This window comes from Podarcis muralis, chromosome 2 (genome assembly GCF_964188315.1).
Source record: "Podarcis muralis chromosome 2, rPodMur119.hap1.1, whole genome shotgun sequence".
NCBI lineage: Eukaryota > Metazoa > Chordata > Lepidosauria > Squamata > Lacertidae > Podarcis > Podarcis muralis.
This window is the reverse complement of record NC_135656.1, coordinates 123,101,826-123,119,675: the sequence shown is the minus strand read 5'-3', so window position 1 is coordinate 123,119,675 and position 17,850 is coordinate 123,101,826. Positions and strand designations below refer to the sequence as shown.

At 46.5% G+C, this 17,850-nt stretch overlaps 1 protein-coding gene across 1 annotated transcript in view; it reads left to right on the top strand.

The window, feature by feature from the left end:
- Positions 1–17,113, top strand: part of LOC114592604 (uncharacterized) — a 134,542-nt gene extending 117,429 nt beyond the window's left edge. Inside the window, exons 5-8 of the mRNA XM_077923683.1 lie at positions 5,666–5,733; positions 12,621–12,708; positions 12,838–12,964; positions 14,109–17,113. Of these exons, the coding sequence (XP_077779809.1) occupies positions 5,666–5,733; positions 12,621–12,708; positions 12,838–12,964; positions 14,109–15,475 (1,650 nt within the window). The 3' untranslated portion in view covers positions 15,476–17,113. The remainder of the gene's footprint in view (positions 1–5,665; positions 5,734–12,620; positions 12,709–12,837; positions 12,965–14,108) is intronic.
- The last annotated feature ends 737 nt before the right edge of the window (positions 17,114–17,850 follow it).

Genomic DNA, 17,850 nt, shown 5'->3' with positions numbered 1-17,850 from the left:
ATCAGTTGGCACTATGACTCTGAAGACAAGATAAAGAAATGATTAAATGGAAGAGGAAGAATTATTGAGTTAGCCAGTGGACCTGGCGAAAACAGGATGGACAAAAATAATTGGGTGAAAATATGACATAAGCAGGATGGCAGCATGTCTGGGTCAAGTAGGACAACCTGAAAACTAAAAATATGATCGATGAATGAGTAATGAATGAATGAGTCCTTATTGGTTATTACTTGTTAATCAATAAAGGGTGGTAATCTGAAGAGAATTGTGTCACTTTCTTGAAAACCCTATGATAAAGGTGAAAAGGGACTTAACTCTGTTTTTGTGACAACTGTACACCATTTAGATGTATGGAGTGTGGAAAAAGCTTCAGTGAAAGAGGGAAACTTACTGTACATCAACGGACTCACACAGGGGAGAAACCATATAAATGTTTGGAGTGTGGGAAGGGTTTCAGTGAAGGTAGAAAACTTACAAGACATCTACAAACTCATACAGAGGAGAAACCATTTAAATGTATGGATTGTGGGAAGGGTTTCATTCAGAATGGAACTGTTACAAGACATCAACGAACTCACATGGGTGAGAAACCATTTACGGTAAATGAATGGAGTGTGGGAAGTGCTTCAATTATAACGGAGTTATTAATAAACACCTATGGACTCTCACAGGGGAGAACCCATTTAGTTTTATGGAGTGTGCCAAGTTTTCCCCACTGAGTTCACTTTGTCCCTCATATCAACAAATTCATATAGGGAAAAATCCATTGTAAATGCATGGAGTGTATTTGATATTCTGATGTTTGTGTGGAAAGTTGTACATATATGTATTAAAACAATGAAGGTAATGTCTCCTAATAGCAAGTATAATGAAAGAGATAATGTACCATTAGGTGTTGGTAGAACATAACTCTGGAGGGGTCATTTTGAGTGAACATGTGCTGAGAGTCACTTGATATCTGATCTTTGGCAGAGAGAGTTGGGAATGGAGAGTTGTGAAAAGTGGAGCACGACAGTGGTGTTTAGGAAGCAGGATTGGCTCTGGAATCATAGAAGTGTGGAGTTGAAAGGGACTCCAGGGTCTTCTAGTCCAACTCCCTGTTATAAGAACAGCAGCACAAAACCCATTTTTCTAATTGCAATAAAGGAGCAATGAAAACACAGAAATACTGGAAAGTAATCTTCAAAGCACCCTATGTTTTTTATATTTTAGGAATTCATTGTTTTACAATACCTTCTCGTTCATGCCTACATTAATGGCAAAGTGGATAAAATCCCTGGTGGCAGCCGGAATAAAGGAGGTGCCACGGGGAAGAACAAATCTGGGGAGGGAAGGTGGCACAGGGAAATGTGGGCACTGTCAGTGGTTTCAGGAGGACTGCCTGAGGGGAGCCTGAATGTGGGATATAAAGCTGTCAGTCAAGTCCAACATTCTGAGAGGACTAACTGCCTCTATGTGGCAGGCAGTTTTGTCAGTTGGACAGTTGCTGCAAGGAGTGTTAACTGGTAACTGCTCGGACGCAGTCTTCTCATGACTCACTACTATCTAGTATATAGTTTATCTGTTATGTAACCGAAGCCTGCCTTCAGGAACAACTCTGTCAACCTGAATGAATCTTATAGTACAGTTGTTGTTGTTTAGTCGTTTAGTCGTGTCCGACTCTTCGTGACCCCATGGACCAGAGCACGCCAGGCACTCCTGTCTTCCACCGCCTCCCGCAGTTTGGTCAGGCTCATGCTGGTAGCTTCGAGAACACTATCCAACCATCTCGTCCTCTGTCGTCCCCTTCTCCTTGTGCCCTCCATCTTTCCCAACATCAGGGTCTTTTCCAGGGAGTCTTCTCTTCTCATGAGGTGGCCAAAGTATTGGAGCATCAGCTTCACGATCTGTCCTTCCAGTGAGCACTCAGGGCTGATTTCCTTAAGAATGGATGCATTTGATCTTCTTGCCGTCCATGGGACTCTCAAGAGTCTTCTCCAGCACCATAATTCAAAAGCATCAATTCTTCGGCGATCAGCCTTCTTTATGGTCCAGCTCTCACTTCCATAGTAGTTTATGTTAATATGATTCAGATTCATGTGTGCTTTCTTTAAGAGGGACAGAAAGGGATTATCAACCAGGAAGGTATAATTATAGATAGGACTCAAACGAGTTAGCAACCCGCTTGTCACTGCATAAACTCAAACAGGGGCTCGTTTAAACTCTGCTAAATTATCTAAACGTTCCCACACTGAAGGGCCTTGCCTTGCCTCTTTCCACCTGGCTTGGGGCGGGGCCTGACAGGCTTCATAACGGCTGTGACTGCTACTCAGCAGAGAAGACCCCTCTTTTTAATTGGTTTTAAATTATATTTTATCTGTGGCGTTTTAAATGGTGGGGGTGGTGTTTTAAATTTTGGTTTATGGTTTGGTTTTTGCTGTGTTGGGGGCGGGATTAATGTCTAGTTGGGCCCGGGGGTTAGTTAATTTTTAATATAACTATGAATTGTTGTTTGTTTGTTTTCTTTGTTTGTTTCTATTGTTTTCTATAGTTTGTATCTGGTTGTTAAGGGGAGAGGGTCAGGGCAGCTGGGGAGTGGGTCCCAGCCAACAGAATGGCTGGGGCAGGTTCCACGGGTGGGGGGTATGTGCTGGGACACCCAGTCTCAGTGATCACGGGTAGGAGGAGGAGTTATGCTAAGACCAGACCATGTCATTACTGAGGAGGCAGGTTTAGTTGTTGTTTGAAGACAATCCCTGCCTCCGGAGGTCTGGTCTTGACCAGGTGGATACCAGAATTAACAAGGTAGATCCACGTGAACTGGAGGTGCTGCTGTGCAATGCCAGGTCAGTGATTTATAAGACCACTGCCATCCATGACTTGATCGTGGATGGAGGACTTGCCCTGGCATGTGTGACAGAGACTTGGTTGGATGAAGCAGATAGGCATGTCTTCCCACTGCTTGTCCACCAGGTTTCTCGTACGCACGCAACCCAGGTCATGTGGGCGGGGGGGGGGTTGCAATGATTTTTAGGAAGTCATTAGCTTGCATCAGGCGTCCTACTGGGAGGACCCAGTTCTCTGAGTGCATGTTCTGGAAGTTGGGCAATAGGGGCAGTACAGGATTCCTTTTGGTGTATCGTCCTCCACACTGCACCAAGGATTCCCTGTCTGAGCTGCTTCAGGTCGTGGTGGATGTTCTCCTGGAGACACCTAGTTTGGTTGTCCTACCTAGGGGATTTTAACATCCATGTTAGTATCTTGGCTCACAGGCAGAGGTACCTGGCCTCCCCCGAGGCAATTGAGCGAGATACTGTGTTTACCATCCGTCTGCGACTGCCGGCAGGCTAGGTAAACAAACCCGGCGATTCTTCTCATTAGTCGTGAGAAAAACACACCCTCTGCTTTCCTCTTCTTCTCTCCCCCCCCCCCCCGCATTCTCCCAGGGAGGGGAAATGAGACAGACAGGAGTCCTTTTTACATGTTTTATTCCTGTCACTCAACAGTACATAGAAATGTGACTGCTCCCTTCAGACTCCATTAGAAGAGTCACAACCCTCCGCCCCTGTACATCCAGTACAGGTCAGATGACACTCTGAGCTAACATCCGGTGCTCAGTACAGAGAATAGGCTCCACCTTTTCTCCAACAGTACATCTGCAAACCACAACATCCTGTTTTGCATTCCAGCCATCTGGAGCTGGCTTTTGCCTTGGTGCTTTTTCCTGACATCCTCCCCCAAAAGCATCAATGGGCAAAACATGATCCAGAGAAGAAAACAAACAGTTGTTATACATATAACAGTCCCCTGTTGTTTCAGTTCCACCCTTGAAACTCCCCACCACTGGTTTCACCAGTGTACCTCTCTGGTTGTCTGGCTTCCAAGGAATGAGTGCTTCTGCATTACCTTGGCTTGCTACTCTCTGTTGTGTCTTTGTCTCTGACTTAGACACTGCTATTACCTGCTTTGAGTTGTTAACTATAGCAACACACGCAACAGCTAAGTTAGCAAACTCTTTTGAGTACCTCTTTGGTGGTACACCCTTTGTGACTCTCTCAGACCTGCGTATGAGGTTCTGATCCTCTGTGCTCACTGGTTCACCCTCTGGACTTTGTTGAGAACCAGTAGCATTGGCAAACAGTGGTTCTTCCTTCACCTGTGAAGGTCTATCCATTGTGTGAGATTTTCTCTCAATGACTGTTACAACTGAACTCTCTGAGCTATCAGTGTCATCGTCAGTACCACTGTAATCTGTGACATCAGAAAAATCATCATCATCTGAACTGCTCTCTGTGGGAAATGTTTGTTCTACAACCCGCTCTTGTTCAGGAGCACTCTCTAGAAACTTTGTGAGAATCACCTGACCAGATTCAGACAAAATTACTCTATAGAGACCTTTTTCATAACCCACAAAAATGCCTCTGGCATTCTTTACTCCATCTGGAGCTTCTGTTCTCACATGAGACCCGAAAACCTTAAAATAAGCAACAGAAGGTTTTCTATTGAACAGCTTCTCAAAAGGAGAACATCCCAACTCTGTTGAGACCTTTCTCAACCACACTTGAAGATAGTTCGCTAGCGACTCGGCCCAATATTCATGTGGCAAATGTGAACTCAGCAATTGCGCATGCATCCCCTTTTGCAATTCTTTGTTCACTTTCACACAGACCCCTCTGTTCCACGCTTCTGGCGAAACAGAAACTTTGTGGTCTATCCCTTTTCCATCCAGGAACTTCTGAAACTTCTGTAACAGAAAAACTTTCTTGTCATCTGTGAAAAGACAATCAATGTTAGCATCATGCATATTTTTTACCTTGTCACAAAACTCCTGAAACTTTTCTAAAGTTTCTTGCGGTTTCTCCATCAAATAAACCCAAGAATAATTAGTGAAACAATCCACACACACAAGGTAATATTTTGCACCGCCCCTAGATGGTTCTAGAGGACCAATCACATCAGCATACACCCGCTGAAATGCTCTGTCGACCTTGTTAGTCACCTTCTTGGTGCTCTTGTTGGTCACACCTGCAAGAGAAATTTCGTTAGAATCAGAAGTATTACATTTCATGTAATCACTTTGATCAAAAGTCAACAAATACAGTCCATCTTTCTCTCTGGCAGTAAGAAACAGTTCTCCATCTTTGTAGATCTTGCATCTTTTAGCATCATAGGACAGTTTTAGTCCTTTCTTCGCAATCTGCGACACACTCAGCAGATTAAACCTCAGTTCTGGAACCAGGTAAACATCGCTTATAGTCAAGTTCAGACTCTCAAGATACACAGTCCCAATTCCGGTCGCTTCCAACTCCTGACCGTTGGCCTGTTTCACAGTGAAGCTTTGCTTCTTCAACGTCGAAAACAGTTGTCTGTGTGGGCATAAATGTTTTGTACATCCAGTGTCGATTATAAAGGCGTTCCCAACATCTGGCGTGGTTCCTTTCGCCATCATAGCCTTTGCAGGTTTCACCTGGCACTTGGAACGGCTTTTGCCTGACGCCTCAGGCTTTGTAGAGCTGCTCTTGGCTCCTTTTGACTGTCGCGGCTTCCTACAGTTCCACTGTAGATGCCCAGTCTGTCCACAATTGTAGCATCGGACAGCACTCAATGCTACAGCATGCTCTCCAGTAGCATCAGAAGTGGGAGGATTTGAACTCCGTTCTTCCCTCCCCCTGTCCTTCACTTCCAGTGCAGCAAGTCTGTCGTGTTCGTTAAGGACGACGGCACACACTCTCTCCGCGGTCAGATCCTGAGCCAGTAGGGAACCAAGCTGACTGGCAACAGCCTTGTAGGTCCTATTCAGGCTGTTTATCATCATGAAGCAAAACACTTCCTCCTGTAGACGGAAATTGCGTTCCACCATCTGTTGACGCAGAAACCTCATCTCTGTCAGGTGCGCTTGAACATCTCCATCAGGCGCAAGTCTCAGATTGGTCAACTTCTCAAAATACAGCAACGCTGAAGAACCAGCATCTCTCTGATGCGTTGCACGCAGCGTATCCCAAACCTCTTTCGCATGTTCTAAATGCTGGATATGCACAAGCTGCTGATCTGAGACACACAGAATTATAGCAGTCCTGGCCCTCACGTTCCGTGACTCCCAACCTCTAGTTGGTGCTGCAGGGATGGGGTTTTCTATTACATCAAAAAGCCTCTGATTCTGCAGCAGGGCCTTCATCTTTACAGACCAAGATGAATAATTGTCATTGGTTAGGGGATCTGGGCAAGGCAGAGCTCCCCCTTTCTTGGCATCCATCTTGAAGCCAAGCCTCTTCAGCTCACACTCTCAAACAAACTGTAAAATCCAACAGTTGTTTTTTTCTTTCTCAGGCAGGCAAACTGCAAGTTGTTTACGCTCTTTGGCACCTGGCAGCTAAACTCTGGCTGCTACGGAAAGTCCCTCCAAGAGCACGTAAACTTGTAGCCAAAACATTCTCTGGTTTTGTTTCGCTTTCCCAGGCTCACATTCACAGTCCAGCCCCTTTGCCAGTAACTTTCCAACTTTCCGTTACTTAGCAACAGTGCATACAGGACTTCTTATCTTAACCACAATAATTTGTGGAATGCAGGCTGAGCTTCCAAGCTGCAGGCCTCTTCTCCCGGAGCTATTGTTTTCTTTGAAACGCAGCTCCGTGAACCAGTGAATTAATCAAACTGCGTTCACAATTTTAGCCCGAAATGCAGCATACCTTGAACTATGTTGCTTGGAAAACACCTCGTCTTTCCACCAGCCGTCTATTGAGCCTCTGGCTTCTCTCAGACGCTTTTCTTCCTTGGAGCAGAGGAGGACAATCCACCAGCCTCTCTTGCAGATGTTCGATGAATCGCAACCATCCGAATGCTGCCATATGTTAGTATCTTGGCTCACAGGCAGAGGTACCTGGCCTCCCCCGAGGCAATTGAGCAAGATACTGTGTTTACCATCCGTCTGCGACTGCCGGCAGGCTAGGTAAACAAACCCGGCGATTCTTCTCATTAGTCGTGAGAAAAACACACCCTCTGCTTTCCTCTTCTTCTCTCCCCCCCCCCCTGCATTCTCCCAGGGAGGGGAAATGAGACAGACAGGAGTCCTTTTTACATGTTTTATTCCTGTCACTCAACAGTACATAGAAATGTGACTGCTCCCTTCAGACTCCATTAGAAGAGTCACAACCCTCCGCCCCTGTACATCCAGTACAGGTCAGATGACACTCTGAGCTAACATCCGGTGCTCAGTACAGAGAATAGGCTCCACCTTTTCTCCAACAGTACATCTGCAAACCACAACATCCTGTTTTGCATTCCAGCCATCTGGAGCTGGCTTTTGCCTTGGTGCTTTTTCCTGACAGACACGACCTTACAAGGGGCCACTCGGGACTTCATGGAAAACATGGCCTCCATGGGGCTGTCACTGAATATGTTTGGCCCAACTCATAGACACGGACATGCCTTAGACCTGGTGTTCACCTCTATTGACATGGGTGATCTGACACTAAGTAAAGGTGAAACTAAAGAAGTGCCATGGTCAGATCACTTCCTAGTGCAACTGGACTTCTCAACCCTTCCCCTCTGCAGGGAGGTGGGACCAATTTGGATGCCCCCCCCCTGCCACTTAATGGATCCAAATGGTTTCCAGAGAGTGGTAGGGGATGCTTTATCTCATGTCGATAGCCTTCCAGGTGATTCCTTGGTGGTCCGCTGGAATGCGGAGTTAACCAGGGCTATTGACTGTCTGGCTCTGAAGTGCCCTCTCTGATTGCATGGAGCCCAAACAGCCCTGTGGTTTTCCCCGGAGCTGAGGGCGATGAAACAATCGCTGAAACTGCTGGAGCGCCAGTGGTGGAAAACCCATTTTGAATCTGACCGAACGTGGGTTAGAGCTCAACATTGAGCCTACGAAGTGTCGATAGTAACGGCGAAGAGGACTTTCTTCACCGCCTCTATCGTTTCTGCAGAAAATAGCAGCAGGAGACTCTTTCAGGTGGTTCACAATTTAACGGAACCACTTTTGCCACTGGGGCCTGGTAAAGACCCCAATATCTTCTGAAATGATTTTGCAAAGTTTTTTGCAGATAAAGCACTCAGATTTGGAAAGAGGTAGACTCCATGGCTGCAGGGTCAGGGCGGGAGAGTGTCTAGCCTTGTTACATGGGATCAATTCCAATCTGTTACTTCCGAGGATGTGGACAGGCTGCTTGGACAAGTGAAACCGACCACCTGTCTCCTTGATCCTTGCCCATCCTGGCTGATAAAAGCTAGCCAGGAAGGGCTGGGCGATGGGCCAGATTGTGTCAAAGGTATCTTTTTTGAACATACCTTTGATGAGACACTAATGACATGTGAGGCATTATGACAGAGTAATGGTCCAGATGTTATTAATCCAAGCTTCTATTGCTCTTTTAGAGATTTCCTTCCATCATGGGCAATAACTGTAGTCTAGCTGCTGTGAACAGAAAGGAAATTAATTCTTTAGTTTGAAGCGTAGAATATGGGGTCAAATATGGTTATAATAAGGTAAGTGATGAATAAGGACAGATAGATTGTTTAGAGATTTTGGAGGTCAGATAAAAAGCTCTTCCCCAGAAGTCACTGAGCTGCACACCCCCCCCCCCCCGAAAATATAACAAAGTCTAAGTTTCTCCATCAGCTCCCTCTTTTTTAAAAAAGGTACCCATTGAAATGACAGTGGATCACCATTTAGGGTTGTCTTGTTACTGTTCTAAACCCCTTCCCAGGAGGAGGCTTTTTAGAAATTGGGGGGGGGGGCTTTTTCGCTACTGCTGCCAGAAATTCAACCCATGAATTTCTCACTAAGTAAACGAGAATATAGGGCTTGCCTGCTAGGAAGGGCATTTCTGTTTGCAGGGAGGGGGGAGGGGGATCTCCTGCCCCGCCCCCTCCCTCTGGGTCAATGAGCTCCGCTTCCTAGAAAGGCAGGAAGTGGGTTTTTTTTTGGGGGGGGGGGAGAGGCAATTTGGAGGGGAGGGGTATCCATCGTCATTCCCGGAAGAGAAGCGGGCTTGGAGAAGAGGAAAAAGAGGTGCCGCATATTTGGGGGTTATTTGAGGAGGCGGGTGGGAGAAGGATTTGCTTTCCCTCTCCCTGAATCTACAAATGGCAGCTGGGAAAGGAGGCGGGAGGATTGGGGGGGGGGCAATGAAAGGAAAGCAGGGAGAGGCTTCGCCCTTTCTCTGTGGGAATGGGGGCGGGCGGGCGGGATGCAGACCACCTGGCTACAAAGAGGGGTCTTCCCCCCCAACAGGGTTTGCATTGCAAGACCCTTTTCGAAGCGCAGCGAAGACACTTGAGACGAACCACAAAAGGATGCCCCCCCCCCCAGTGGAACTTAACTACAAAGGGATTTGCAGCCCCACCCTGTGCATGTTGTCAGTCCTTCTCCGTTCAAAGGAGAGCAGCCCCATTCCACCTAGTGATGCTCCTCTCTGTTTAACACCCTCCATCTCCCTTCTCACTCCTGCCCCCCCCCCATCGCTCCCCCCAGGCTCTGCCTCCTGCGTCAGGGAGCCGGTCTGGGCGGGAGGGGGGGTGAGCTCCTCCAGGACCCTGATCTCCCCCCTCCAAAATCTGCTGCTGAAGCCCCTGCCTCAGTGGGTCGGAGATCGGGAGGGCAAGCAGGGGAGAGGAAGTGGAAGCAGCTGGAGAAACAGAGTCGCCTCAATTGGGGGAGATTTTGAGTTGGGTGGCGGGGTGAGAGATGGACAGTGTCAAGGGAAATCGGCCTCCGGAGCTTCCTGAGTAAGAGGCTGATGTGAGAAGGATTTCATAGAATCATAGAGCTGGAAGAGACCCATAAGGGTCATCTAGTCCAACTCCCTGTATTGCAGGAATTTCAATGGGTGTACTCTGAGCAGGGCTAACAGCTGATGCATCCCGATGTCTGATTGAAGCGCCATTTAAAGCAGGAGCCCACTACAGAATCACAGACCTGCAGAGTTGGAAGGGATGCTGAGGACCACCTAGTCTAGTTCAACCCCCTGCAAGGCAGGAATATGCAAGCTGTTCCATACAGGGATCGAACCTGCAACCCTGGCATGATCAGCACTGTGCTCCATCTAACTCAACACTCTCTACACCAGAGCTTTCCAAATTCTTCATGTTGGTGACAACGCTTTTTAGACATGCATCATTTCGCGACACAGCCATTCAGTTTCACTAGTAAACTGGAGGTTAAACTAACGCCTTTGCAGCCCCAGGAGGAGTGTAGGGAGTGTTTGTGCAACACACCTACACACTGCAGCCGACACACTAAGGTGTTGTGACACAAAGTTTGGAAAGCTCTCCTCTACCCTGACGGACGGTGGCTCCCCCAGGGTTTCAGAAAGGGGTCCCTGCTTGGAGAAGCTGCCATAGACTGAACCCAGGACCTTCTGCCTGCAGGGTGCATGCTCTAGCCCTGAGCTGCAGCCCCAACTGAGCCCTTCAAGCTGAGGCTGTGGGGGCGGAAAGAAAACGGAAAGCACAAGGCGGAGAAAAGAAGGAAGGGGGAAGCCCCCCAGCTCCCTTTCAGAAATCCCAGTCTGGCCGGCTGAGGTTGCTTTGGCACAAAGGAAAGAGCCTTGTTGGGTTTCCCATGTTGGGGGTGTACTTGGGGGGTTTGCTGTGCTGATTTGTTCCCCAAAACTGGAGGGAAGAGGCACATTTTCCATTTCCTGAAGCATGAAAAAGCACCTTGTCGGTTTCCCTCCTGCTTGGCAAGGGAAATGGGTCCATGGATGACAGGAATTGAAACTGATCCAGGTCTCAGGAGCCCTTTAAATATGTCCATGGCAAAGACTGGAGGAATTAAAGAATTGCCCCCTCCCCAGCTGGACGTGGGGGAAAGAGGAGGGGAGGGATGAGTTTTTAATGCTGTTACTTTCCAAAAAGAGGCTTCTCCAGATATCCTCTTGGGACTTTGTCAGAAAGGAGAATCAAAGCTCCCAGGGGTGGGAGATCTGGCCTGTCTTGCAGGATTGGCCCAGCGCAGAGGTGCTGAGGGACGTTCTCTGCCGGTGCTGCCAGCCTCACTCCTGCCTGGCCTCGTCCCCATCCAGGTTGCCAGGGGGGTCTTATAATACTGTAGGTGATCTAAAGCCCACCACCTGGGCAATGCTCACACAAGAACTCTGCAAGGTGGGCCAGGATGACAGCCAGTTTAGTGTTTGGAACAGGGGTGGAGACCATTATCCAGCCTGAGGGCCTCATTCGATCCTGAGCAGCCTTCCAGGGGCCACTTTCCATTGATGGGCGGGACAGAGGAGAGTTGGTGGGGCTATGGGGCTGACTCTGAGCTTTGTCCAGGAGCTGCCTGCCTTCCAGGGATTTTTCTCAGCCCCACAAAAAAAACCTCAGGAGGCAGCTGGGAAGCGTTGGAAAGAGGGTGTGGCGCTGGAGAAATTCCTGAGGGCCAGAGAGAGAGACAGAGGTGACTTGAGGGCCAATTTAGCCCTTGGGTCTGAGGTTCCCCACCCTGCAGTTCGGGTGCTGGGCTTCCACCAGGGAGACACAGTCTCCCATCCCCCTGCTCAGGAGGGATGCCCTGTGCCCAGTTTGGACCCCCTGATTATTTCTCCTCCTGTCCTTTCTCCCAGTGTAGGAAAGATAAAAGGGACACACACACACACACACACACACACACGAGAGAGAGAGAGAGAGAGGTTCCTAAGAGGAAGGACTAGGGGGCCAGAAGCCACTGAACTTCATATCTCTGTCCCCTAAACTACAATCCATGTTAGTGCATAAAAGGTAAAGGTAAAGGGACCCCTGACCATTAGGTCCAGTCGTGACCGACTCTGGGGTTGTGGCGCTCATCTCGCTTTATTGGCCGAGGGAGCCGGTGTTTGTCCGCAGATGACTGCTCTAAATATTTCCATCTGCTCCCCTTGGATGGAGCTTCTGCACCCTGGTGCTCTCCAGATGTTGCTTTTCTTCCAACTGCAGATTTAGGAGTTTCCCTTATTTTCTATACAGTATTCTAAATGTATCAAAGGGTCAGAAACTGGTTTCCTGGATGGTTGTTTGGAGGAAAGGAAAAGCGAGGTCTGCAGAGGTACTGACCGTAATGCTTTCTGTGAAGCTTCATTAAGAGTTTGGGATTTGGTCCTAGAACTTTACAATCCGAAGCTGAATGTCCCCTAAAGACTGAGGCAGCTTATTGTATTAGTATTTCCTCTGACTGCAAATACTGCCCACTATTTAGGAGTTTCCCTTATTTTCTTTATTCTAAATGTACCAAAAGGTCAGACTGGGGGAAAGGAACAGTGAGGTCTGCAGAGGTACTGACCGTATCACTTTCTGCGAAGCTTCATTAAGAGTTTGGGATTTGAAGCTGAATGTCCCCTAAAGACTGAGGCAGCTTATAGTATTATAAAGTTCCTGTAGAAAGGATTACATCCTACCACTTCCCTGCCTTTGAAATTAGAATTTATGCGTATTAGTTTATTAGTATTGATATTTGTAATTTGTAACAGGTATGCTATCTGTGTAAATGTATCCCACCCTAATTAAATCCATCTTTCTGTGAACTGCCCTGAGACCTCCAGGTATAGGGCGGTATATAAATTCAATTAATAACAATTATTATTATTATTTCGTCTTCATTGTTTTCCTAAAAGAGCTGCTCCCTGCATTGAAGTGCATCGTGGCAACAGCTGAGAGGGTCACAGAAGTGGCAGCGCAATGGCCTCTGAGACCCCCTCTGAACGGCCTCTTCTCAGAGGTGGAGTGGAAAGAGGAGCCAGGCAGCTTCCTCAGGTAGGGAAAGAGCAACGGGAGCAGGGAGGAGGGAAGAGGCACAGATGGGACCACCCAGCCTCCCTCTGTCTTGAGTGGGGATGATGGGGATCTAAGAGAAGCTCTGTCTTCTTCCTCTTCTTCTTCCAGGCCCTCTTGACCTTTGAGGAAGTGGCTGTGTTTTTCACGGAGGAGGAGTGGGCTCTGCTGGATCCAGGCCAAAGAGCTCTGCACAAGGAAGTCATGGAGGAGAATCATGAGATGGTGGCCTCTCTAGGTAAGGACACATTTTTATTCCTCCTGGCTGTTAGACGTTGGAGGTGTGAATCTCCTGTTTCTGCCATTTATTCATCCCGTGTCTTCCTCTTTGGTGAAGCCTCAAAGCCGAATAAGATTGTCTTTCATGAACATGGTCTTAACGGTGTGTCCGTAAGTGACTGCAGAGTCCAATTCTGGATCCACACATCCTTCCACAGTGGGGACAAAGGTTTCCAGGCAGGAGTTAATTACATTGAGGGTTTCCCAAACGTACTTTCCTCTTAGCTTGTTTCTCCCTTTCATCCAGTGTGGTGTAGTGGTTAAGAGCGGTAGACTTGTAATCTGGTGAACCGGGTTCACATCTCCGCTCCTCCACATGCAGCTGCTTGGTGATCTTGGGCTAGCCACACTTCTCTGAAGTCTCTCAGCCCCACTCACCTCACAGAGTGTTTGTTGTGGGGGAGGAAGGGAAAGGAGAACGTTAGCCGCTTTGAGACTCCTTTGTGTAGTGATAAAGCGGGATTCATCCTGAGTTGGTGCTTCTTCAAAGTCCATGATCCCTTGGTAAAGGCTATTCTGCAATTGGATGATGATGATGATGATAATTTATTTCCCGCCCATCTGCCCGTGTTTCCCCAGCCACTCTGGGCAACTCCCAACAAAATATTAAAAATAGAATCAAACATTAAAAACTTCCCTAAACAGGGCTGCCTTCAGATGTCTTCTAAAAGTCAGGTGGTTGTTTATTTCCTTGACATCTGATGGGAGGGTGTTCGACCGGGCGGGCGCCTCTACCGAGAAGTGTGTCCCTTCAGATGTTGCTGCACTACAACTCCCATCATCCCTGGTCATTGGCCATCTTTATTTGGGTTGATGCTACTTAGAGTCCAACGACATCTTGAGGGCCATAGATGCCTCACGTCAGCAGAGAAGGTTTCTCTTGGTGCTCAGTGTTACATGTGAGTTGAAGATAGAACTGGATACTAAGGGTTCTTGATATTATTTTCAGATTTCCTTTCCTAAAATGTGGTACATGGGAGAGGGAGGAGTGCTGGATTTGTTAAAATAAGAGAAAGTGCGGATTGGTCTTGCTGCGTGTTAATTTCTCTTGTTTTCTTCCTTGAAGACCTAACAATATTTTCTTTCCCCCAACTTTCAACCAGGCAGTGTAGAAGACAATCAGAATTATGAGGTGCCACCTGTGAAGTACTTTAGTGTGAGTGAACACCTTAGCACACATCTACAAACTAACAGAGGGGAGAAACCATTCAGATGTATGGAGTGCGGAAAGAGCTTCAGACAGTCTTCAAACCTTAGTAGACATCAACAGATTCACAGAGGGGAGAAACCATTTAAATGCATGGAGTGTGGAAAGAGCTTCAGACAGTATTTACACCTTACTGTACATCAACGAATTCACACAGGGGAGAAACCATTTAGATGTGTGGAGTGTGGGAAGGGTTTCATTAGGAGTGCAAGCCTTACTCAACATAAACGGACTCACACAGGGGAGAAACCATTTAGGTGTACAGAGTGTGGAAAGAGCTTCAGGCAGAGTAATAACCTTACCAAACATCAACAAACTCACACAGGTGAGAAACCATATAAATGTTTGGCGTGTGGAAAGAGCTACACTGAAAGTCGGTCACTTGCAAAACATCAACAAACCCACAGAAAGGAGAAACCATATAGATGTATGGAGTGTGGGAAGGGTTTCATTAGGAGTGCAAGCCTTACTCAACATAAACGGAGTCACACAGGGGAGAAACCATTTAGGTGTATGGAGTGTGGAAAGAGCTTCAGGCAGAGTAATAACCTTACCAAACATCAACAAACTCACACAGGTGAGAAACCATATAAATGTTTGGCATGTGGAAAGAGCTACACTGTAAGTGGGTCACTTGCAAAACATCAACAAACCCACACAGAGGAGAAACCATATAGATGTATGGAGTGTGGGAAGGGTTTCAGTGAAGCTGGAAAACTTAGAAGACATCACCGAACTCACACAGGGGAGAAACCATATAGATGTATGGAGTGTGGAAAGAGCTTCAGGCAGAGTAATAACCTTACCAAACATCAACAAATTCACACACGGGAGAAAGCATATAAATGTTTGGCGTGTGGAAAGAGCTACACTAAAAGTGCGTACCTTGCAAAACATCAACAAACCCACACTGAAGAGAAACCATATAGATGTATGGAGTGTGGGAAGGGTTTTAGTGAGGGTGGAAAACTTACAAGACATCACCGAACTCACACAGGGGAGAAACCATATAGATGTATGGAGTGTGGGAAGGGTTTCCGTGAAGGTGGAAAACTTACAAGACATCACCGAACTCACACAGGGGAGAAACCCTTTAGATGTATGGAGTGTGGGAAGAGCTTTATTCACAATGGAGCACTTATTGTACATCTACGAACTCACACAGGGGAGAAACCCTTTAGATGTATGGAGTGTGGAAAGAGCTTCAGTCAGAAAGGAAACCTTAAAAAACATCAACAAACACACAGGGGAGAAACCATATGAATGTATGGATTGTGGAAAGTGCTTCGGTAAGAGCATAACTCTTAGAAAACATCAACGATCTCACAGAGAAGCAACGGTTTAAATGTTTGAAGTGTGGAAAGTGTTTCAGTTATAATGGAGTTCTTAATAATCACTTACAGACTCACATAGGGGAGAACCCATGGAGATGTCAAGTTTTCCCCACAGAATTCACTTTGTCCCTCATATCCACAAACTCTCATAGGGGGAAATCCATTCTAAATGCACGGAGAATATTTGATGTTCTGCTGTTTGTATGGAGTGTTGTGCATATATGTATTAAAGCAACAAAGGTAAAGTCTCATAATAGTAATTATAATGAAAGATACAATGTACTGTTAGGGATGTGCAGAATATCACCCTGGAGTGCTCATTGTGAGTGAACATGTGCTAAGAGTCCATTGATATTTGGTCATTGCAGAGAGAAATGGGAATGGAGAGTTGTGAAAAGTGGAGCATGACAGTGGTGTTTAGGAAGCAGGATTGGCTCTGGAATCCTAGAACTGTAGAGTTGAAAGGGACTTCGGTCTTCTAGTGCAACTCCCTGTTATAAGAACAGCAGCATAAAACTCATTTTTATAATTGCAATAAAGGAACAATGAAAACACAGAGAGGCTGAATCCATCTTCATGCAGAAAGTAATCTTTAAACCATCATATATTGCTTAATCTTGGCTACAGCACAGGGAAATGTGGGCATTGCCAGTGTTTATATTTTATTTATTTATACACACATACATAGATAGATACCCTGCCCATCTGGCTGGGTTTCCCCAGCCACTCTGGCGGCTTCCAACAAAAGATTAAAAATACATTAAAACATCTGTCATTAAAAACTTCCCTAAACAGGGCTGCCTTCAGATATCTTCTAAACATAAGATAGTTGTTTATTTCCTTGACATCTGATGGGAGGGTGTTCCACAGGGCGAGCACCACTACCGAGAAGGCCCTCTGCCTGGTTCCCTGTAACCTCACTTCTTTGCAGGGAGGGAACTGCCAGAAGGCCCTCAGAGCTGGACCTCAGTGTCCGGGTTGAATGACGGGAGTAGAGACGGTCCTTCAGTTATACTGGACCGAGGCCGTTTAGGACATTAAAGGTCAGCACCAACACTTTGAATTGTGCTTGGAAACATGCTGAGAACCAATTCAGGTCTTTCGGGGGGTCATTTGCCTGTGGGGAAAGAAATCTCTGTGCCCACATAATTGGCCCTGTTTCAGAAATCAGGTAGTATAGGAGGCCACACTAGTCATGTAAGACTGGTGGGGAAGAATAGGCCTATGAGCGGCAAACAAATTTAGTCCTCTGTATGTTGTGGTAAATCATCTTCAGCAAGGGTCCAGATTGACAACATTCTCAGCCGAATGCCTCTTAGAAATAGGTTAATGATTTTGTATTAACTTTAAAACTTGGAAAGGCCAATCTGGTTCTAATAGCAGCTACCACAACTGATGACTTATGATCTTACTGACTGGATAGTTTGTTGGTCTGTGTGGTTTTCTGAGTTCTGAGAGTTGTTTGGAGTTTGTTAAGAGAGAGCTGGTTAAGATCCGTATCTGTTCCTGTATATAGTAACTTGTAGAGTCAGCTGTAAATAATAAACACATCTAAGTAACCAAGTTACTAGTAGCAGCGTCTTGTTCCTGCTTCGTCCATCCTGCCTGCAACTGATTGCTTTCTGGAACTCTGCGTATGCTCTGCTAAGGTCTGGCTAAGGTCCTGCAACAGGTCAAAGTTGCAAAACACCAATAGGAATGACATCTTAATAATCCCTGACAGATGGTCATTAAGATATTAAGACTGCACCTGGGACTTCCTTCTGTGTGCAAAGCATTGCATCTGAGGCCTTCTGCATGTGAAGCAACTTCTCTGCCACTGAGCTTTGCCCCCTCAAAGCAAAGCCCAATTTTGTCCATTGGCCCCCACTTTTTGAAAAGTACGCATTGTAAAGACACCGGACCACCCCATACCCACCGGAATTTCTCCAAATTCAACAGTAGGGTTTCCATATGTCTGGAATTTCTCAGACATACCCAGGATACTGTAGTTGGAAGCAGTGTCTGGGTGAAAATCGGAAAAATCTCCCGTGTCGGCAGTGCCATTTTTGCTGATTTTGCAAAAAGATAGCTCAAAAACTGCATTATATATTTTTTGCAAAATAAGTTCAAAAACTTTGGGAAAAACTAAAGAAAAAGCTGGACTGGTTTTGTGTCCGGATTTTCACTTTTTGAACTATGGCCACCTAATCATCATCATCATCATCTTCCAACATACATATATAAAAACATAATAAAGCATTAAACAGCTTTGCTATACAGGGCTGCCTTTCAGATGTTACTTATCTCTCTGGTTCAGGGGTC